Below are 22,484 nucleotides of genomic sequence, written 5' to 3' on the forward strand. Positions count from 1 at the left end.
GCTTGAAGGTGTTTTTTTAACCTCGGACTTCTGGCTTAGTTGACAACAGCTGGATTCTCCGATCTGCACCCAGAGGCAGACAGTGGTAACGTCACTGTCCTCCAGCTTCTGGAAAGCTCTGCCGTGCACTCCTGTAAGTGCCGGTGAGAGAGGCATCCGTCTTTTGTGTTTGTGCAGATAATTTGACCTCAGGGACCTCCCCAGAGGCCTGTGGACCTCATTTTGGGAACTTCAACTCAAATTGTGACTCGAGTTGCTTCTGCTAAGAAAAGAGAACTTCGCGAGAGTTGACTCTCAACTTGAACACCTGCGGAACTGGGTTACTAGTAGGAAGATAGCCCCGTCTTTGGTTTGTTGTTGTTTTTTAATCGACTCAGCTGTGTGTTGGCTTTCTGCAAAGAGCCTGACATAAGGACGGTTTGTGATTCCGGTGCGCACCTCGTTCCAGTAGACCACCTGCAAGGGAGCAGGAGACCCAGGGTGCTGGCTGGGTGGTAGGGCCCTGAGACCTCTTTTGGCCTTAGGTCATGTGGCCTGACTGCAGTCTGAGCATGTGAGCGGCCCTTGCGTTGGTTGTAGGATGTCCTTTCGCGGGGGCCTGCCCTCCTGCTGCAGGGAAGCTGGGGGTGAGGATGGACTGTATGGACTGGGGACTGATCCGGCCTCCCGTGGTGTGAACCCAGGAAACCACAACAGGGTGTGTGGTCCAGCAGTGCCCACATTGGTGCTGGGAGTGCCAGCCAGCTACCCGTGGGTATAAAAGCAGTAGGGCGGCCAGTTGGGCAGGAGTCTTCCCTGGAAGATCAGGGTTCTGAACAGCTGCAGGACCTGGAAACTCATTCTGAGGGGAAACGGCCCCCAAAGTGCTGAGCAGGGACGACTGGCACTTGAATGTCATACTGTCCTGGGAAACGACTGGCAGCGCACTCATCCCATCTGTGAGCACACACACCCCTGTCCCTCCTCCTCTCTGTTGGGGAAGGAGCAGAGGAGCCTCTGTCTGGGAACCTATCCCGCTGTCATTCTTCGGTACTTAGCAGTAGCTGGACTTGTCCCATAGGGCAGATTTTTAAGCAAGCCTAAGAACCTGTGCAGTTGAGGGGATCACAAGAACAAGGCGGTGGCCTTGTCTCTGGAGCCCCAGTCCCCCAAGATGTAGGATTCCTGTAGTCCCTTGCAGTATTTAAGACCATGTTTTTATCCAGAGGCAAAAGGGGAGCTGGCTCTGTATGCTTGGGCTGCTTTAACAAAGACCGTGGGCTGGGGAGCTGATAGAAAACCCACGTACCGGGGCGCCTGGGGGGCTCAGTGGGTTAAAGCCTCTGCCTTTGGCTCGGGTTATGATCCCAGGGTCCTGGGATCGAGTCCCGCATTGGCCTCTCTGCTCAGCGGGAGCCTGCTTCTATGTGTGCATGCACTCTCTGATAAGTAAATAAAATCTTCCCCAGAAAGATCTCATCAGGAAATTAAAAAAGAAGGAAAGAAGGAAAACCCATGTATTTCTTACAGTTCTGGGGGCCCACAGTCAGGGTGCTGGCGTGGTCAGGTCCTGGCGAGGTGTCTTCAGGGTTGCAGGGGAGGAGAGCTCTCAGGGCTCTTTTCAAGGGCACTGACCCCATTCGTGAGCTCTGACATGACGACCTAAGCGCCTCCTCAAAGGCCCCATCTCCCGGTAGTGCCATCACCTTGGCAATGGGTTTCAGCGTGAATTTCAGGGGCTGGGGCACTCAGCGCAGACCACGGCCAAAGCCTGTCCGAGGTAGGAGACTGCACCATGAAACCGAGAACAGTGAAAGCCGCCTTTCCTGCTCCCTGACCTTGGTAGATGTAACGGGGCTGTTCTGCTACCTGACGCCCACGTAGAGCTGCCCACCGAGCTCACGAGCCTGTGTCCTGCAGTGGAAACTGCCCAGAGAGAGGCGGGGGGCCCCTTGCTCACCCCGTGCCAAGCCAGTGTCCCAGCCTCACAGCGGGGCCTGGCTGGACACTAGTCCCTGAGAGGCTCTCAGGTAGCACCTTTGGCTTTTTGTCCGCATACGTGTGAGCGCAAGGTACTAAAATTTTAAACCAGGTTGTTTCTGGGTTTCTCTCTATATTCGTCTCCTGAGAAGCTTACTGTGCTGGGGAGACCGTCACCTCATGGGAAGATTTGTAATAATGACCCTGTTTCTCGGGAGCAGCAAAACTTTGAATTAGCTGTAAAAGCTCTAAATGTAACACAGGCAAGTCCAGTTCTGGGTAGCTGTTCAGATAAATGAAAACTGGATTTCTTAGTTTACTTTGTGGGCCCAAACCTCTCCTGTGCGGGGTCAGAGTGCAGGCGCGTGTTTGCGGCTGCAGACCTCCAGGGCGCAGGGGGAGAGGGAGAGCCTCGGGCCGGTCCTTGAGTCCCGACGGCCGCACGTTGATAGCGCCGGGGCTGCCGTGTCGGGCGGAGCCGTGGGCGGGCTCTGGTTAGCGGCGGTTCTAGTGATGGGGACTGAGGAGGGTCTTCAGTGGGGCAGGCTGCCTTCTTCAGTAGTTTGAAGAATTTCGCCTCTTGGCAGCCTTCATCCCCCGCAGGGAAGGGTTAGTTGGGGGGCACGCGACCTGCAGTGCGGCCTGCAGTGCGAACTGTGAGCTTGGGCGTGGTCGGTCCTTTCAGAGTCTCCCTTCACAGAGGCAGGAAGGAGGAGGCTGCGCTGCGACACGCGCGGCGCGGGGGACGGGTTAGAATGTTCTGGAACGTCGGAGGGTGGGGAGGGGGTTCCGAGAGACCATGTGGGGCCCCGGTGGGACCGCCACGCACTTGCGTGTTTCCTTGGGAGGGGGCCGCGGCTGCGTTCTCCTGGTTGTCCTGCTGTGGAGACGGGAGCTTCCTTGTGGTTGCGCGGCCCAGCGTCTTGGGGGAGCTGCGCTTGGGTCCGCAGAGCCGGAGCGCTCACGGTGGGCCCTCGCCGGCGCTTCTGGAACTGCGCCTTCAGCTTTACAAGAAGGGTTTCAAGTCCCGCATCACTGACGCCTAACAACTGTGGAGCTTTTGTTTTTAAGAAACCACATCTGGCGGCTTAACAGTTTGAAAAGTTGGAGACTCTGAAGGGAGGATTTAGTGCTTTTAGAGCAATTCTGTGGAAGGAGATGGCTTGGTCCCTTCTGATACTGAAGCACAGAGATGGGCTGTTGCTTTGCACGTCTCCGGGGTGTGCTTAACTAGTAGGGGTGTGATGAGCGCGTCTCAGTGTGTCCCCGGGACGCCGGGGCTGGCACGGCGGGCACGGTAGCAGCGCGACCCGCGGAAGCCGGTCCGGACAGCGGCGCTCCCCTGTGCGGCGTGCTGTGTGCCGCTGAGCCCCAGTTGGTCGTGGAAGATGTGCCGTTTGTCCGAGCGAGTCCTTGCAGAGGCGGCAAGGGCTGTTAGCTCAGTCGCGCCCATCACTCAGGGTCCTGTCCCGTCGCTTCAGGGTCCCTGTACCCAACGGGCAAGGATGTGCAAAGCCCTCCTGTACCCAGAGCAGGCGAGCCCGCCGGAGGAGCCCTGCGCCGGCCCGGCCCGCCCCCCCACGGGCCAGCCCTCGTGCTGCGGAGCGTGGACACGTGCTGGGCTTCAGACCCAGGACTGGGTATTTTCTCAGAGACGATGACCTGGGTCTCCAGGAAGCAGCGGACGATACTTGTTGCTCGTGATAAAATTCGAGCTTTCAAGTGAAAATTACAGTTTTGAAAAGCTCCTGTCCGCCCTTCATGAGCTTGATGGCTTCCCGGTCACTAACAACGTTAGAGGGACGCTCCGGTCGCTCTGGTTCAGGTCATGATCCTGCTTCTTGGCTCCCTCTGCCCCCCCCCCCCCGGTCTCTGTCTCAAATAAAATCTTGGGAAAAGGAAAAAGAAAAGGACATTTGAGGAGGTGGTGGGGCATTAACAGCATGTGTCTTTGTTGCAGTGCCGTGTGCCGTGCGACCATGTCACTCAGTGATGTGCCTGCCACGCGGGTCACAGGGTTGCGAGTGTGTGCGGTCCCGGCGGGCAGCGCGGAGGCGTGGGCCGCTTGCAGCCAGGGTCAGGTCTCGGGCCCCTGCGTGGCGGCTCTCCTCGTGAAGGTGGTTGAATTTCAGCTCCATGTTCAAGAACACCCACAGTTACCTAAAAACTTTCTCAGCCATAATTTTGGAAAGACCCCCTGGTCCTACAGGAACAGAAGCATTTTGGAACCCCCGCTTCTAAGGGTGTAGCGGAGGCCAGAGAGCAGAAGCTGTGAAAAGCCGCACATTGCAGATGGTTTCCCGGCCGCGGCCGCCACTGCTCGGGCTGGGAGCGGCCCGGCGAGTGTGGTGGCCGGAGGTGGGAGCTTCCTCAGCGGGCCGGCTCCGGCTCCGGCTCCGGCCGGCTGGGCCCAGACGCCGCCCTGACCGAGTGCAGGACAGCTCCGTGTTCTTCTGGTGCGTTCCGTGTGCGCCGCCTGTTCTCTTCCCAGTGTCAGGGACGGCCCGGGTCGGCGCTGCTTACCCCGGTGTGACGTGGGTCCCTGAAACACGCTCCCTGCCCCGCCGAGGGGCTCGGCGTGGGCTTCTGTTGTTTGGTCTTGATATACACGCTTTTGTTGCAATTGCTGCAATTTTTATTAGAATTTCTACTTTGAAGAAATTAGCAAAATGTTGATTTTTCAAAGATCAAGTTAAGTGAATCAGATGATCTGAAGTGATTTGATCTGTTCTGAAGTCCCACTCACAGAAATAACTAGACTTCCCGTTTTCCTTTTTTAATTCATGATTCGGAACTCAAACCCAGGAATATGTTTATTTCTCAGATAAATGTGTATTTAAATTTTTCATTCCTAAGTTCTTTGTTTTATAAACACTCAGTGTTAGGAAATACAGAAGTAAAGTTTATTTTTCGTTTTAACTAGGAGGGAAAGGCATCTGAACATTAAAGCCTTGATTTGAAATGCATTTACCACGTTTGAGAGATTTGAGGGTCGTGGTCGTGGATTTGGTTAGTGGAATGGGCACCGTCTCTTTAAGAGGAGATGCCTTGGAATGTTTGTCTTTGTTCTGGGGTCCCTAAGGAGACCACAGCTGTTCCCCACCCGGAGTGCCCACCTGGAGGCAGGAAGGCAAGAGCGGTGGAGGGGGGGCTCGCCAGGGAGGGGTTGGGAGGGACCCTGGGGGCCAGAGGGTGACGTGTGACGTGTGAAAAGAGCAATATTGAGGACCTGTCCAGGAGCAGAGGCCTGTTCGGTGCACATTCCAACTAGGTAGGAGTTTTTTGCAGGACTATAATTTAGGAGAACTTTTTTAAATGCACGTAGATGAAATGTAGCACATCAACATCAAGTAATTACGAGTCTCCTAAAGTCTTTCTTGGGCTTTTAACTAAATGATGGCGCATCTCCAGTGGTACGGGTTTGTGAGGACTGCTCTCCGCGGATGATTTTTTTGTTCAGCCTTTTCGTGTTTCTGCGTTTGGCTTTATCAAGCTGAGCCCACCTCAAACGTAGGATCATACTTGGAAAGCCGCTGATAATCCGCGCCTGGTTTTGAAGCCGCCGTGCTGCTGGGGCAGCTTCCCCCCCCCCCCCCCCCCCCCGGACCGACCAGCGCCTGGCGCCCCTCCGTGCCCGGCCTAGCCACGTTCCGTCCCAGTGCAGTTGCGTGTCTTTTTCTGCACAAGTCCTTAAAGAAGAGGACTGTGTTCTTGCCTTTCCTGTTTCTTTTTCTCCCCCACCCCAACTCCCTGAGTGGGTCACAGTTGATGACATATGTTCAGATAATAGATTACTTGCGAAGTTTGGTGCTTTTTTTTTTTTTTTTAATGTTACGGTTACTTGAATCTATAAATAATTTTCTTATTTTCTTTCAGGCACGTTCTCCGTGGGAACAGTCTTGAGATGATCTTTACTGTTCCCTGTGGCCAGTGACGGACAGCAGCAGTGTCGGAGGCCGGGCTGTGCCTGTGGAGCAGGCGATCCTGTCCGACAGGTGCTCAGACCTTTGGAGAAGGCGTCGGAGCGTCCGGGGCCGGGGCAGGTAACACCGCCCTGGTGGCAGCATCAGTGACACAGTTTTCTCTTAATGGGGTTGAAGTCGTGTGTCCTGTTTCTGAAGTGCCATTTTACGTGAAGAAACAAGCGGTCTGACGTTCGTACGTGGTATGACGTAGCATGTTTAGCCCCGAGGTGGAGGCGAATGTTCAGCCACGTGCTGAGAATTTTTACTCGGCGCACTCCCGTTTTTCCACTGGCTTTTTGTTGGTGCAAGTACTGGACGTTTTAGGCTCTCCTCGGTGACAGGTGTGTTTGTTGAGGAGAGTTTTTCCCACGCAGAATCTCAGGACCAGAAAAGTGGTGTGGTCCTTGCTGGCACGTGTGCTGGTGTCACAGCCACCCCCGGCAGCTTCCGAGCGGCCTAGGAGCCACTCAGTGCGGCCGGACTCAGAGTGGACGGTGGGTAGAGCCAGCAGGAAACGGGAAGTAAAAGAAAGAACAAAAAACAAATCTGGTTGCGTGTGGTTTTGACTTCTGTGTATTTTGTGTTTTTGAAGGTTTTCATCCCAGCACAGTCCTTCCCTGTGACGGAATGCGGCGTAAAGGCTGAGTCCGCCTTAGCGTGTGGTGCGCGTGAAGCCTGGCTAGCCTAGAAAGGAGTTTTCAAGGTATATACGGTCTTTTTCAGGGTTCCTCAAGAATGCAGTGCTTTAGTAGTCTGTCAGCGAGCAAGGTTGTTTGCACGGAAAGCTCTTCTCCGTGTCATTTTCTAAAGTGGCCAAGTTACTGTTGCTGCGCGACAGCCAACCCGGAGTCAGGGCTTGGGAGTCTGGTCAGGCCTTCGCCTCTTGACCCTTACCTCCACCGGGGTGGGCGGGGGGTGCGGTGGGCACTGGCACTCGGGCCGCAGCAGGCCTGGGGTGCCCTTCTCTCTAGCAGGGTGGTTGGACCACTTACACAGCAGCTCAGGCCACACAGCCCAGGACGGAAGCGGCCAGTCCTCTCGCGCACTGGGCCTGGCTCTCCATCCTCTGTGCCAGGGTGTTGGGGGGAGGGGACGGGTGCGAGGCGCCTCCCAGCACTGCAGCCCTGCTCCGCCCACGCCCTCATAGCGCCCAGCTGAGTGCCGGGGGGACGGGCTTGAGTCGCTGGCTGCGGTTGTGTACCGAGCGCTAGATGCGTGACTGTTGACTTCTGTCCGGGGTCCCCCCGGATCTTCTCTGATGCTACCTCTCAGGAAAGCCTGATCGAGAGGACTCCTTTGAATCGACACCTTCGCTTTGTGTCGGCAGAAGGTGGTGGTTTGATGCGCAGCCGCGCTCCCTCCACGTGAATCTGGAGCCTTTGTGTTCGTGGCTCCGGGGCTTGCTCTTGCCAAGAAATGTTGCCCCGTTAACGTGGCTCGGTTCCCTTTCACCGCTAGGTATGGATGAGAAGGGGGATCCGAGCAATGAGGAGGTGCCCAAGGCCATCAAACCCACCAGCAAAGAGTTCAGGAAAACATGGGGCTTTCGAAGGACCACCATTGCCAAGCGCGAGGGCGCTGGGGATGCCGACTTAGACGCCCCGGAGCCGCAGCCCCAGCAGCAGCAGAGCCTCTCCTTGCGACGGAGCGGGAGGCAGCCGAAGCGCACGGAGCGGGTGGAAGAGTTTCTCACGACGGTCCGGCGAAGGGGAAGGAAGAATGCGCCCGTCTCCCTCGAGGATTCCGGTGAAGCCGCGTCTTGTGCCGTCACAGATGTGGAGACGGCGTCGGAAGGGAGCGTGGAGAGCACCTCTGAGGGGAAGGGCGGGCCCCCGTCGGGCTCTGTGGGTGATAAGGAGCGCCCGGCCGCCTCCGTGAAGGCCAAAGGGGCTGAGGACGAGGACGACCCCTCCGACAGCGACAGCGACGGGCTGACTTTGAAGGAGCTTCAGAACCGCCTGCGGAGACAGCGGGAGCAAGAAGCGGCCGATAGGCCCCCCAGGAGCCGCCTGAGGAAGAAGCGCCGGGAGCAGGATCCCACACGGACCGTGGACGTGGGGGCGGGCAGCGCCGCGGACAGCGTGCTGCCCCACCAGCAAGAGCCCGAGGCTGAGCCGGGCGCGGCGGCCCAGGCTGAGCGGGACGGCGGAGACAGGGAGCCGGAGGGGAAGGCCGCTCGGGGACTCGAAGGCGGAGACCCCAGGGATGTGGGCAGGCAGAAGCCCGAGTGTGAGGCCTATGAGCCCAATGCTCTGTACTGCATCTGTCGTCAGCCACACAACAACAGGTAGGCCACAGTATGGGGGTGCGCTGGCGGCCCCAGTGTCCAGAGAGATCCAGGGCGTGAAAACAGCAGGGGAGGGTTCTGTGCATTTTGAGGGGACACCTTCCAGAGCTGGGCTGCATGAGTGACTCACTCAGTTGGGAAGGATGAACGAGGCATTGGCGGGGGGGTGGGGCACAGAAGGGGAGGGACTTTCTGCAGCCACACAAGGCCCCCCACTGCCGCCGTGGGGTGGGGGGAGGACGCATGAGGCCGTATGGACTCCAGCGCTCCTGTCGTAGATGGGTTGGACACACCGCCCTAGACCGTCCTGGGGGGCACGTGTGAGCAGGCTGTGGTTGGCTGCAGCTTCAGCACCCAGAGCCCGTCTGCGTGCTGGACCGTGTCAGGGAGCCACCGCCTGCTATGTTCGGTGGGACAGAGCGACGTGCTGGTCCGTGGGGATGAGGGCCAGGTCTCCGGGCGGCAGTGCCGTGAAGCCTGCAGCTCTCGCTCAGAAGGCTTCCGTCAGGAAAAAGTCAAGGGAAGGGCATATGAATCGTTCTTTGTGTTTTGCTTTTTTTCATTACGTGTTAAAACCTGAATTCGGTCTTTTAATAAGTCTGAAACCGTTTATCGAGCTTCGCGTTCCTGATGCCAGTGTTTTACAATTTGAGGTTCATGATTTGCTGCGACCGGTGTGAAGAATGGTTTCATGGCGACTGTGTGGGCATCTCCGAGGCCCGGGGACGGCTCCTCGAAAGGAATGGCGAAGACTACATCTGCCCCAACTGCACCATCCTGCAGGTGCAGGACGAGACGAACTCGGAGAGCGCGGAGCAGCAGGAGGCCAAGTGCGCGCCCGCGGACGTGGACGGCACGGACTGCATGAGCATGGGGACGGTGGAGCAGAAGTCCGGCGAAGACCAGGGGATAAAGGGTAGAATTGAGAAAGCTGCGAACCCAAGTGGCAAGAAAAAGCTCAAGATATTCCAGCCTGTAAGTACTTGTCCGCGAGGCCAGTGATAGATGGGGACAAGGTAGGCCTCGGGGCCCTGGCGGCAGAAACGCCAGGACTCCCGACAGTTGGTCTTTCTTTCGGAGCAGGTTGGGTTTTCCCTTCCAGACGGTGTTGTGTCTGCCGCGGGCTGGGCTCCGGAAGCAGCAGTCTCCCCTGCACGTGGCTTCGTGGGCCACCTGCGCTCTGTGCTCCCGCAGGACAGCTCAATGGGCCTTTCTTTAAGTCTTAATCGGCCTCCTGTACTGTTCGTATCGAGTTAATGTTTTCCTTAAACAGACTCATTTTTTAAAGTTAGTTTTTCCTTGAATATGTTTTTTGGAATGTCAATTCAGGTACACACACAACAGAATTATTATGAGTTCCTGAAGTAAACGTGCATCTGTTTGACCTGACCCCATTGTCCTCAGAGAGCTGGTGGTCTTGCACCTGTCTTGCTGTGAGACACTGAGAGCAGTGCTGGTAACCTGAGCCTCCTGGGGCGGCGGGGGTTGGGGGGCACACCACTTGATCCTTGGCATCCAAGGCACCTCCCTCAGCTGCCACTGGCGTCCCCTCTGGAACACTCAGGCACTCGCTAGTAGGGCTGTGGCTTTTCCGTGTCACCAGCTTCTGATGTCGAGGAGCACAGTCACGGGCTCACAAGAGCACATTCCCCCAAGTCCTCGGAGGCCCCACACAGCCTTGAATCGGAGGCCTGTGCTCGGCCTTGGGCGTGCAGAAGCTTTGAGAGCTGTGAGACCCTCGAGGCGGAAGTGCTGTGAGGTCTGGACCATTTAAGCAGTAGCGTGAAGATGTCCAGACACCCCGAGTGGGGATATGATGGTTATTCTTACCTTGTTTGGTCATTAAGAAAAATTCGTGGAAATGGAACAGTGGGAAAAGTCACCCCAATATCGTGTCTTTGTTTTTGATGTTTGAGGCTGCATTCGCTTAGATTTATTCTTGGTCAGACTTGGATTCTGTGGAAGAAAAACCGTGTCAGAACACCAAGGTGCAGACACTAGATTCAGCTCAAGTACGTTGAGGGCTGGGTTCGGTCTCGCTAGAGCCTCCGCGCTGCGCGACCAGGGAGCCGGCCTTAGCGGCCTTCCGCAGTGTACACTTACTAGCTTCCACGGGACAGAAGCCTGGGCCTGGCCTAGCCGGTCTCTGCCCAGGGTCTCCAGGGAGGGCACCCCCGTGCCAGTGGAGGCTGAGGTTTTCTCAGAGGCTTGGTGGGGCAAGGATCCACCCCTGCAAGGTTCCGGTGATTTTGTGTGTGTGAGTGCCCTGCGCCCTGTGCGGGACTCAGCAGTGCTCAGTTGCCCGTCGTCTGCCTGAGACTCCCGCTGAAGGGGTGTTCCTGGGTTTGGTCCGGTAGCTTCACCCTCAGAGCCTTGCTACGAGGGCCTCCCCCACAGCCCTCTGCTCCTTCAAACCAGTGGTGGAGTCTTCTTTCTGCTGCAGGGTCCAGTCCCTCCTCGGACATGTTATGTTGATGAAACAGACCCTTTCCTTCACTGAGAACCCTCTCGTTAGCGTCCTCAGTTGCACCCGCAGAGCTCCCCGTCGGCCCTGCAACGGGTCCGAGCTCTGGGGGTGAAACCCCGTGGTGTCCAAAAGTCCCAGGAGCCTGCAGGCCAGGGCAGAGCCCAGGGGCCGCCTCCCAGCCCTACAGCTACCTTGAGGGCCCTGCAGCGGGGCAGAGTGGGGCAGGTGCTCTGAAGAAGCAGGGACACGTTCTTAACCGGCATGGAAGGTGCCGCTAGTGTGTCCGTTAGAAATAGCCCCGAGGCATGACCAGGAAGTTGGGGAGCACGGATGCCTGCTGGAGCCCACGCCTTCTGTCCCATAGGTAGCCGAGGCGCCTGGGGCCGCGAAATGTATCGGGCCCGGGTGCTCCAGCGCGGCGCAGCCGGACTCGGTTTACTGCAGCAGCGACTGCATTCTCAAGCACGCCGCGGCGACGATGAAGTTCCTCAGTTCAGGTAAAGAACAAAAGCCAAAGCCTAAAGAAAAGACCAAGACGAAGCCAGAGAAGCTCATTCTCCCAAAATGTAGTGTCCAGGTAAGCTGTTCCAGTCCAGCCTTTGGAGTTGTCGGGGTGGGACGTGTCCACGCGCCGCGGGCAGCCATGGCGGGTCGGCTTGCGGCGGGCGGGGCACAGCAGGTACGCACCGAGCGCCACTGGCGCCCCCGCACTCCGCCTCCAGCCTCGCACACTTGCCCTGTCGTTACTCGGGTGTTGTCTCCCTGCGCCCGTGGTGGGCGTCATCGGCACAGACCGCAGTGAGGCAGTGCGGGACCCCAGCCCTCCATCTGGGAGCCGGCACTTTTCGGGGTCCCGGGGGGTTTGCCAGGGCCTGTGTGGCACTGAGATTCGCAGGCGGTCCAGGGCGAGGAGTGGGTCTTGGGGAGCCAGACTGTGTGCCTCGCCTTGAGTCCTGACTTGCGGATCTGTCTCTCATGCCGTCTGTGACTCAGGCATAGTCACAGCTGCTTCGGGAGTCGCCCAGAGTTCTAGCCCAGGTCCGGGGGCCGCATTGCAGTCCTGTTAACACCGGTGATGAGTGAGGCCTAAGTAGTGCCGTGCCGTCTGGGGAGCCCAGCCCACTGTTTGAGTGCTTGCTTGGCCTGTAGATGGTGTGGTGTGTGTGGCTGCCGGTTCTGAGTCCCTGGACGCCAGAGCAGGTTGCTGCGCGGTGTGCCGAGTGCCTGGCACAGGAGGCGGGACATTGCCGGCCTCCAGTCTCCCAGTGTCCCCAAGCCTTGCCTGGCACCCAGGTCCTTGTTCGTGACCATCCCTCCACGTCGCTTGGACGTGCAAGGGTAGCCCAGCCCTGCTGCTGAGCAGATGCAGAGCCCAAGGTCAGGGTGGTGAGGGGCCTCATGTGACCCTGACCGTAGAGCATATCATGACCTTTGTTGTGGAGCGCGAGGAGCGGAGGCTCTGTTCTGACCTCCTTAATGATCGGGGTTTTGCCGGTTATCCAGGCAGGCATTCGAGTCTCTGCTGTGCACAAGAGACCGGCTCCAGACAAGAAAGAGAACACCGTGAAGAAGGCGCTGGTGGCCCCGTCGAGGAGTGAGGTCCTCGTGAAGGAAGCAGCCAGTGAAGGCACGCCGTCCTGGGCGAGTGACCACAATTACAATGCAGTAAAGCCGGAACAGACTGCTGCTCTCTGGCCGCCACTGTTGTATAAATGTATGTATCACTTAGGGGTAGCACCTGGACCCTTCCTGGTCTTTCTGGACAGCTGTCACTCAGGCCTGTCCAGGACCAGGAGCTTTAGCCGTGTTTAATGCTGCACCTGCAAACATGGAAGCAGGTGCCCGAGCCCCAGGTGCTCCGAGCCCCGAGCACCCCCTCAGTCTGTCGGCCCTCCCTATGAGTACAAACCTCACAAAGATGTACAAACCTCGTGGCTAAACATCTCACCCGGCAACCAATGTCTTTAATCTCTTTCACTTTCACTGTCAGGCTCTGGTAAGTATTGGTGTGGTCTTCGGCGCGGTCACGCTGGGTCAACGCGCTCCCGGCATCCAGACCCTTGCCGGCTCGTCACAGCCCCACTGGCTTAGGAGTCTGTCCCACTCATCTAGTCTCTGCGCACGGCTGCCTCTTGCGGGGATCCAGTCTGCAGATAGGGAGCACCTGACACTCAAGTGCGGTCTCCAGGAGTTACATTATTTTTGATCCAACAGGAATTTGTGTGTGTGCAACTCACTAAACACACACACACACACACACACACACACACACACTCACGTATGTATGTACGTTCAAGTTTTGAAGGCTGTTTGCTGCTACATGTGCTCCAAGGTAAGTGAGTGTGACGTGCTGGCCGTTGGAGCTGTGCCCCCCTGAGGGAGCTCGCAGTAACCGGGACCTGACTGTCCCGGAGGCTTGCGCTGACAGGTCGGAGCCTCCTCCCCTCCAGACGGGTCCCAAAGCTGCGTAGGACCCTGCTCGAGATCGTGCAGTTGGCCCCTCTCCATTCTGTTTTCAGCCAAGCACCCAAACTTAAATTTTGAAAATTTAAACTGGTCCATAGGACCCATCTTGTGCTATTACTAAGATTATTTTCACTCGGTTTTAATTTATGTCGTCTTACGTTTTGTGCCTTTTAGAAAAGTACCAAAAGGCACATAGCTTTAAGTTCAAGACCATGGGCGTGAGCCACACTGTCCCACGGCCGGCACTCCCGCAGGGCCACGCTAGAGCCGACGGGGTTGGGGAGCTGTGAGAGTGACCCCAGACCTGCGGGGGTGGGTGGGTTGGGGGGAGTCGGAGGGAGCTGTTCCATTACAGGGTGAGCTGGGTACTGGATTAACAAGAGTCCCTGACACACCGCAGGCGGTTGGAGCTACCCATGCTAACCGCACATCTCAGACCTTCAGCAGAGCACCCTGACGAGTCCCGCATGCACCTCAGTCAGCACCGCGGACCAGCGAGCACCGGGAGCACTCGCTTTGGAGTCTCGTGCGTCAGTGCTCGGAGTCGGTCACAGGCACATAACAGAACGAAACAGCGGTGGGGGCTTGGGAACCGCGGAAGCCCTGGGTGGCGGGCTTCAGTACGGCTCCGTCTCTACCAGCCAGGCCCGGAAAGCTGCTGCGAGGCTCCCGGTGTGCACGGGGAGGGGGAAACGGGATGGCTCCTGTCTTTGAGGGGAGCAGAGGCCAGGAGGAGGCCCGCTTCTCGGCCCCCTGCCTCCTGCCTCCTGCCTGCCCTTCCTGCTGCTCCACCCCTCGCCGAAGCGCCAGCTGCTTCAGTAGACAAAGCTGGGCCCGGGGAGCGCCGGCCCTTTCAGCACACTCACATCTCACAGTTCAAGTCGGCGGATACCCAAGGTGGATAGCACGCATAAGGGACATATCTTTTAGCTAGTTGCTTCTGATCCTTTTCTGTTACCCCAGAATTGTCACCTTCCAGTCATGGGTAAAATACGCAACTTCAGCCTCGGTGAGTAGCGGTCGTGTCTCCGCCTCTCCCCCAGACCATCCCCTCACAGTTGTGGGGCATCAGGCAGCGTGCACACACACAGCAGAACCCTGTGTCCCCACAAGGACCCCCCAGCTGCCTTTCTAGCTGGCTGCAGAGCATGTTCTGGGTTGGGGTGGCTAGATTTGGGGTACAGCTGGCACTGGACCTTTGTTAGAAGGAAGCATTCCTACATTGACCTGGGTACATGTTAAGTCTGTGGGTATGTCCCCCATTCCACAGGGCCCACGGGAGGTCCCCTAGACATCCCCCTCACCCCCCAGGCCACTGCTGCTGACCTTGGGTTGTGGGGAGTGACAGCTGTCCGTGAACAGGGTGTGAGGAGGCCTCCCATGGAACAGACGGGGACTGGGAAGCTCACTCTTCCTCTCCCACGAGAGGACCCGCAGATGCTCTGTGTCCCCGGTGACGCGGTTCACGGTCACTGCTCTCGCTGGTCTCTGCGTGGCTGCTCCCATGTAGCACCCACTGCCGCTTGATTGACCGCTTCCCTCAGCCACCACATGTCTGTTTTGTGACCTTATTTTTTTCTGCTCTTTTTCAATGTTGGGTCAACTTCTGGTGTCAAGGCATGAAGAGAAAAAGGCTAACAATTTTTTTCTGAAATGTCCCTGACGTGTTAGCATTTGGAAGTGGAGTTCTGATGCGTGTAGGCACAATTCCTGGTATCTGGGATCCCCTACGTGGCTCATTAGGGGACTTAAAACACTGGGATTCTGAACAGATCTTGACTGGAAAGTGAGATTTCTACAGTTTTGTCTAGCTTTGAGAGAAAGCAAAACCTTAACAGCCGGGACTCCCAGACTCCCGAGATCTGGTAAAGCAGTCTGCCACAGATAGAAGCATTAGAAGCATTTCCCCTGTAAGTTCGGGGGCACGCCGCTCAGACGAGGAGAAGGGGGCTTGCCACGGGGACGAGGAGCGGCTGCAGAGGCGCGCTCCCGAAGCTCTGAGTGGAAACGTTTCCTAATAAAGACGCAGGGGGCGCTGGGACCTGGGAGTGCCTCGTAGAAGCGTACATCCTTACCTGTGAGCGGTTAGGGTTGTATCAGTTACGTGAGCCGTTTTCAACCTATTCCAGAATCGTCCTTGGCAATAAAATATGGTCGGGGACGAACAGACCTGGTACACCTGAACCAAGGTCATCATCCGCCCCCCCAGTTAGAGAGAAATCCAGAACTCTACTGAGAAAGGTGCAGCTCGACCACCCTTCCTACTGGGTGTACACCTGGGATTTCCTCAGCGCTCAGTGATGTTGAGGTATTTCGGACTCCCCACGTCTTGTGAGCTCAGAACCAAAACCCAACAAACTGGGTAACTTTAGACAATCAGGTCAGGGAAAGGTTTCCCACATACATGGACTTGAACACTGGAGATGAAACTGCCAGGAGCGCCCAGTGCTGTTTCCGTAGTTGTGCAGCAGCCGCTGGAAGTTTCCAGGATTGGCTCCTTCCACCTGCCCTCCAGTGAACTTCACGTGGCCTTGGGGAGCTGTGGCTCTACTGTGATGTCTAAAGACACTATAGGGAAGTCCCTTTGGTGGCATGTGTGTCGATGCCCCCGTAACCCCTCCAGTGCGGCACACAAGTTTTACGGGGCACTTGCATTAAGCTGTAGCGTTCTTAAAGTGAAGTCGCGTTCCCTTGCACATAGCTCTATTATTTGCTTCTGCAAACCAAAGAAGTTTTCCTGAAATGAAGGCTGGGTCCTCTTCTAGTGCCAAGAACCTGGAGAAATTCAGCCAGAAGCACGCAAAGGTAACTGCTGCAGGGCCCCGATTCTGGTCTGCACAGGGCCAGCAGCCTTGGGGTTTTCTGTGGAATGGGACCCTTTGGGACAAGGGGCGGGTGGAAGGGTCAGTGAGCTCTTCTAACAAGCCCTCAGCCCCCTAGGTACGTGTTGGATGAACTAGTAGGCAGTTTGGTACAGTGGTAAATGGTTAAAATTTCACCTTAAAAATATGGTCATGCCTGTCAGCCAGCCAGTCAGAGCTGTTGGGAAAGCAGCAGCTCCACGCCCGAGTCAGTCTCGGGCCCCACATCCACTTCCGCTCCGACAGCGGGCTGCTCACCGGATCCCAGTCATGTAGTCGAGAAGAGGGAAGGACCACCTGTTTCCCCCCATGGCCTCGGTCCCATTGTGTCTGCGTGGTTCGTGGGGAAGGACAGTTTGACTGGTTCTTCTGTAGGTTATCCCTCCAGCCTGGCTCGGGCTCCAGGCTCGTTTTCAGAACGCACGGAGTGGAGCTGTTATACAGTGAGGAAGGGGTCTCGCTTCCAGGTCTAGACTTGGGTTTTTTTTGTTTTACAAGTGGAGAGTTCTGTTCCTCTCTCCACTAAGGTGCAAGTCACTCATACACTGAACATCAGGAAGAAAAAAGCCTCAAAAAGCTTTTGTGGAGCCCAAGCCAAGACCGTGTGCCTGGGGGTCTGCATAACGATGAGGCCTGGTCTGAAGAGTGTCAGGGCACAGCTTAGGCATTCTAGTGTGTTAATTGGGGGATTATACATGGTTTTTGATGCAGAAGCAAATTGGTACTTGATTTTGCTGCCAGGAAAAAACTCACTTTAAAAATTTTAAGCAAAGGCACAAAAAGGATGGTTTTCTCTTACTACTGTTGATTTGACTTTAACACCAGGAGAAATCTTGCCGGTCAGAATTGAAGTGGGAAACTTCGTTGTGCACGTGTCACCCTGAACTGAGCGTAGAGCTGCTGTCCCAGCCAGCAGAAAGCACAGCCCAGTGCACTGGGGACCCAGCGGGAATGACGGGGGCACATGGAGGTGGCTGGCGGTGGGAAGCAGGGGCTGAATTTCGGAGCCAGTGGGGAGGGAACACATGGCGTCTCAGTTGGGGTCTTTGGGGCCTCACCTGCCCCGTGGAACGCAGCCATGCTTGAATCCTTGTCACACCAGAAGCTCACTCTTCTTTTTCTGGCTTCTACAGCCAGTTACTCGGCAGTGAGCCCACCTGAGACCAGTGGGACTCTAATCTGGGGATTTTTAGGGTAGACTAGTAATAGTTGGGGCAGGACCAGAGCGCAAACGGTTTAAAGCAACTTGCCGCTACCCTGAGGGTTTCCCACCGGCCCCTGTGAAGGGTCGTCCCTAGAGGTGGGTGTCTGGGGCTGCAGGCCTGTGCCAGCCGGAGCCTCACCTGGGCAGCTGCGATGGCCTCTGGTGGAGACCTGTGCTCCCGGCTCCGCGGAGGCCCACCAGTGCCACCCAGTGGCCAGCGATGCCGCCGCGTCACTGCCGCCTGGCACTGGGACAGGGCCCCAGTCTTGGGCTCGTTGGGAAGTTGGCTGGTTAGAGTGTCTGCAGGCAAACCCGCTGTGCTCAGCTAGGCTGCACCCAGAAGAGTTCGTCTCCGTTACAGACGAGTGGCCAGAACCAGCACAGTCTGCTCCATCGGGGGCAATGCCCGACCCATAGGGGCCGCTCTCCTGTAGCTGCTGAGGTCCTGCCTGTCCCAGTGCTGTGGCAAACTGCCCTTCCCCACAAGCAGGCCCAGAGTGTGGGGCTCCTGGAAGCTCTGCTGCCAGGGTGACCAGCTTGGACACTCCCTGCGGGCTGCCTTCCACACACACAGCAGCTTCCGGGGGGATTGGGGCCCCTCCTCTCTGCTGACCCAAGAGTCCCACACCGCTTGGGCGCATCAACTGTCCCCTGGAGACACTCTTGTCTGCTTTTTTTAGACAAGACTTTTCTAGTTGGTTACACGATTATTCCTTGTCCTATAAATTAATATGTGGTCTAATACGTTAAGTGAATTAAGGTGAAGAATTTTGCGAACTCGATTTCAGCTCTGTGCAAAGATACTAGTGTGTCCTCACTGTGCGGACACTGCAGCGCCATCCGGGGCCGGTCACTGGCCATAGCCAGTGCAATGCCGGCTCGCAAGGGGACCGAGTGCAGCTGCGTCCATGGCACTTGCCGGATTGGGCTTTCGGCACGTTTGAAATGTTTCCGGGTAGGAGAGGTCACGTCCAGCTTGCTGGCGGAGCCCCTCAGGGTCAGGATGTTGCACTAATAATTTGCTTACTTGCCTAATTGTACCTGTTGATACACTTCCCAGAGCACAGGTAGGGGATAGCAGAAGTTGGCTGTGACGAGTAACAGCTAGTCTGTAAAACAGCGACGTGATGACTAAGGAGAGCCGTCATGTGCTTTGAAAGATTGGGCTTATTTACCGTTGAACCGTTTGTGGACAAGAGGTCACTTTAATCTCATATGGGGACTGTCCCAAAAGTAGTCTTGAGCTGGCTTTTTGCAGAGTATGTAGGGAAATGCTGGTTAGACCACTGGCAGTTCTGGCCAGGACACCTTGCAGTATGTTTTTAAAAGTTAACTTTTCCGGCTGAAGCACCTTAAGCTGTCATGGACGCAGGTGTTCTGGATGTGACCACCTCTGCTGGGGTTTCTGGACGTGCCCTAGGCCGGCTTTTGAAGTGTGCTCTTAAAGCACCCTTGGCAGAGATGGGCTTTGGGAAGGGCGGGAACCGAACGGTTCTGGGCCTTGCTTTTCCCGGTGGCTGCTCCTTCGTTCACAGCTGCTGGCAGGCGGCTGCCTCCCTCTGCTCGAGGTCTGTGTGCTGTGGGCCTTGCCACCTGGGCCCCTTGTCCGGGCTGTGCCACCCTTCCCTTCCCCTGGCTTCCAGCAAGAAAAGGGATCTCCATCCATTTGATTTAACCCCCAAACCAGCAGTCCCCTGGGCAAAGTGACCTTGTAGTCAATCTGAGCTGGTGAAAGTTGGCTTCTAGGTGTTGGGTACAGTACTGTCCACAGCCTATACACTGGGTGTGATGAGGTGCTCCAGGGGAAACCTGCTGACCGCCGTCCCTGCCGAGTGCCTGTTGTCTGTTTTGTGAGACGATTCTTGGTCTGTTGTGTGCTTTCTTGCAAGCTCCCGTCCCCAGGGGCACGAGGCCTTTAGAGGTGTGGCCACTGAAGACCGTGGGCATGCGTGGTGGCAAGCAGCGTGATGTGGCGGTGGGGGGCAGCGCAGACCTGCTGACCAGCCCCGGGTTCTGGCAGACAGGCCAGGCCACGCTGAGCAGTCAGGCATGAGGCCTGAAACTGAGGGCATTGTGAGCGGAAGGTGTAGGATTTAAAAGAAGTGATGCCTGGTAGCAGAGGACTTGGAACACTGCCCCAGGTGTGGATGGACCCTGTAGTGGTGCTGCTGTTGGCAATGGGCAAACGAGATGCTGTTTCTCCTGTAAAGTGGGGGAACTTGAGGTGCCGGGGCTCTTAGCTCCCACTGCAGCACTGGCCTCGCCGGCTGCTCGGGGAAGGAGGACCTTGAGAGCAGGGGCTCTGGCCCTCTGCCAAGATGGCCAGGGTCCCTTGGCAGCCTCAGGAGCGCCGTTTGTTGGGTCAGGCTTCTCTGTGAGTAGGACCCCCTCTTTTCCCTTAGATTGGATAACTTTCTCCCTTGTTCATTAGAACAGTGACTGGTGATTGAATGACTTTTTTCCCGGGGTAAAACCGAGGCTGGAATGTGGGACGAAGCCCCTGGTTTGGTGCCAGGAGGCCCCCTGCTGCGCATGAAGTTCAGGAGAAGCCTGTGCCTGGGGGCGGGGAGTGGTTTGTCCCTGGGTCCCTTTGGGGACTTGACTGCTGCCCTAGAGCGCATCCCCATGTGGCTTCCTAGCCTGCTTGCTGGACCCACTTCTCTGGCCATTCGGCTCCTCCAGATCCGTCCCTCGGGTGTGCGGAGCAGCGGCCATATCTGTGGCCTTGCTGCACGCCCTGTGGCCCTGGCTCCCTGACCCGCTGTGTCCCTGGAGGCCTGGCCGGCCCCAAGACCCAGCAGCCGCAGCACTGGCCCAGAACTGTGTTGGTGCTCACCGGGGACCTTGCTTGTGATGGTCTGGTACGGTGTGGGTGTGATCAGTCCTCCGTGTCTTTTCGCTCTCAGTGGAGAGAAAGTGCCAGCCGCGTAGGCTTTTGTGCGGCTTGAGGGGTTTGGCTTTGTAGCTTTCAACTGCAAGCTTGCTTAGACCAGAAGCACTAATTTACTGTCTTGCCCAAAATGAGGTCCGAGCAGAGGGCTTGGGGACGCCAGTCACACAGCCTTCTCTGTTTGCGTGTCAAGTGGCTGACCGTCCCCGTGCCGCAAACCCCCGTCCGCTTTCCCTCTCTATCCATGTCATTTCCACTTGACTTTGATCCGGAGTGGTAAGCACCTGCGTGCGGTCCCCCTCCCCAGGCCCCGAGAGTGGGCAGAGGGACAGGTGGACGTGTGTTAAAGGGGAATGTGTCTGACCTGTCCTGAGATTTCCTAAATTCACGTTTACAAAAACTTGACACTTGAACTCTTTTTTTTTTTTTAAGATTTTATTTATTTATTTGACAGACAGAGATCACAAGCAGGCAGAGAGGCAGGCAGAGAGAGAGGAGGAAGCAGGCTCCCCACCGAGCAGAGAGCCCGATGCGGGGCTCGATCCCAGGTCAAAGGCAGAGGCTTAACCCACTGAGCCACCCAGGCACCCCGACACTTGAACTCTTAATGCAAGTGATCTTCTGCGTCTTTTTATTAACGCACAGTTTGCCTTTCAGCTTTTATGCTGTGTTCATGATTTAAATTAAGCCTGTGGTAACTAGGGTTTGTTGCTGAAGTGCAAGGTTTAACGTCCTAACACGCAACAAAGCATATTTTTCTGAAATCAGGTGCGGTCACGGTCATGCGTATTGTTGGCAGCCCTTCCCTGGAGCACTCTTTCCTGGATTTAAGATTTCGTGGTCTGAGTTGGTTTCCCGTGGCAGCGTGGCCTCGCTAAGTGTGTGTGCGTCTCTTGCAGCCGCGAAGGAAGACAGGCGGGCAGAGGAGAGGACCGTGGCACCCAAGAGAGTGGCTCCTGCGGGCCCCTCAGCAGGCGGCAGACAACCTGCACCCCGAAATCTCCTTCCAAAGAAGTCTCCGCCCTTCGCAAACACAGCAGCAGCCAAAGTGGCCATCAAAAAGTCACCCTCGGGTTTCAAGGGCCCTGGACCCAAGCGGCCCTGGCTCTCAACCACGCCCTCCAGCGGCGCTCCCCCTGCCAAGCAGGCAGCCCTGGCACCTGGGGCTGCTGCTTCCAAAAAGCTCCCCAGCTCGGCCACGTTGGTGGGGGCCGTCAGGAAGCCGGGGACCGCTTCTTTGCCTTTGGCATCTCAAGCCCCAGGACGCCTGGGAACCTCGAACCCTGCCCTGTCGCAGCCAAATTCGCAAATCCGGCAAAATATCAGACGCTCCTTGAAGGAGATTTTATGGAAAAGGTGGGTGCTTCTCCTTGATTTCTCCCTGTTAGAGCAGCGCAGTGCGGTCACATCGTGACTGCCACACTTCGGGGACTGTGGGGGCACAGTGGCCCATGCGGGCTGTTCTTGTTCCTTCTAGAGTCAACGACAGTGACGACTTAATCATGACAGAAAGTGAAGTTGGGAAGATTGCCCTGCACATTGAGAAGGAGATGTTTAACCTGTTCCAGGTTACCGACAACCGTTACAAGAGCAGATACCGCAGCATCATGTTCAACCTCAAGGACCCCAAAAACCAGGTGTGTGCAGGCAGCCCAGCGCGGGGCCCGCCCGCCAGTGGGTTCTCCGGCCGCAGCTCGCAGTGTCCTCTGGACACGGCATCTGGAAGCTCTTGTCCTGCCACACGAGCCACAAGGCCGCCGCCATGCCTTTCCTGGGCTAGGGGTGCGGGTTCACACGTGCGCTCGGGCCATGCCTGGTCTCACCAGCCGCAGGAGTGTCTCGGGACTTGGGCTTCAGACCGCCTTTTCCATCTTAATGCCATCCCCTCAGCTGAGTGAGCCGGCCGGTCTGCTGCTCCTGAACGCACCCTGCGGTGCTCCCACGTGGGCAGGGGCTGTGCTCACATGGGGTGGGAGCCGAGTCTTCCTAGCAGCTGTGGGTGGGCAGTGCTCTCCTGCTGCGGTTGAAACGGGAGTTCCTGGGAAAGCATTAGCCACGTGCCCGGTGGGTTCCTCCTGCCGCCCGGGGCTCGCATCTTCAGGTCTCCAACGGCCGCTCGACCTGCCCACGTGCTCAGGGGTAGAATCTGACTTCCCGGCCCCCACAGTAACCTTGCAGCAGAAGTGATTTCTTGCTGCCTTTATCCCTAACTACCTTTTTTGAGTGGGTTTTGTTCTTTGGGGTCTTTTTAGCAGGGGCGGTGGTGTGTGGTACACAAGTGCAACTAGCCAACTCGCGCTGGTGTTGTCTGGCCCCTGCGGGGCTCAGTCCTGCGCTTCAGGCCTCTGTCCTGCTGCCATCAGGCCTCCGGCAGAGGCTGCTTTT

General features: G+C 57.0%; 1 protein-coding gene across 7 annotated transcripts in view; it reads left to right on the top strand.

Annotated features, from left to right (window-relative positions):
• DIDO1 (death inducer-obliterator 1) overlaps positions 1–22,484 on the top strand; it is a 48,054-nt gene that overhangs the window by 9,937 nt on the left and 15,633 nt on the right. For 3 of the 7 annotated variants that reach the window (XM_059134184.1, XM_059134181.1, XM_059134182.1), the window contains exons 2-9: positions 5,836–6,002; positions 6,517–6,627; positions 7,383–8,211; positions 8,865–9,186; positions 11,043–11,255; positions 12,182–12,392; positions 20,999–21,455; positions 21,577–21,736. In XM_059134184.1, the coding sequence (XP_058990167.1) occupies positions 7,385–8,211; positions 8,865–9,186; positions 11,043–11,255; positions 12,182–12,392; positions 20,999–21,455; positions 21,577–21,736 (2,190 nt within the window). In that variant the 5' untranslated portion in view covers positions 5,836–6,002; positions 6,517–6,627; positions 7,383–7,384. The other 4 variants (XM_059134186.1, XM_059134185.1, XM_059134188.1 and 1 more) reach the window with 3 other exon arrangements.

Source organism: Mustela lutreola, chromosome 9 (assembly GCF_030435805.1).
Source record: "Mustela lutreola isolate mMusLut2 chromosome 9, mMusLut2.pri, whole genome shotgun sequence".
In the NCBI taxonomy this organism is placed as follows: Eukaryota; Metazoa; Chordata; class Mammalia; order Carnivora; family Mustelidae; genus Mustela; species Mustela lutreola.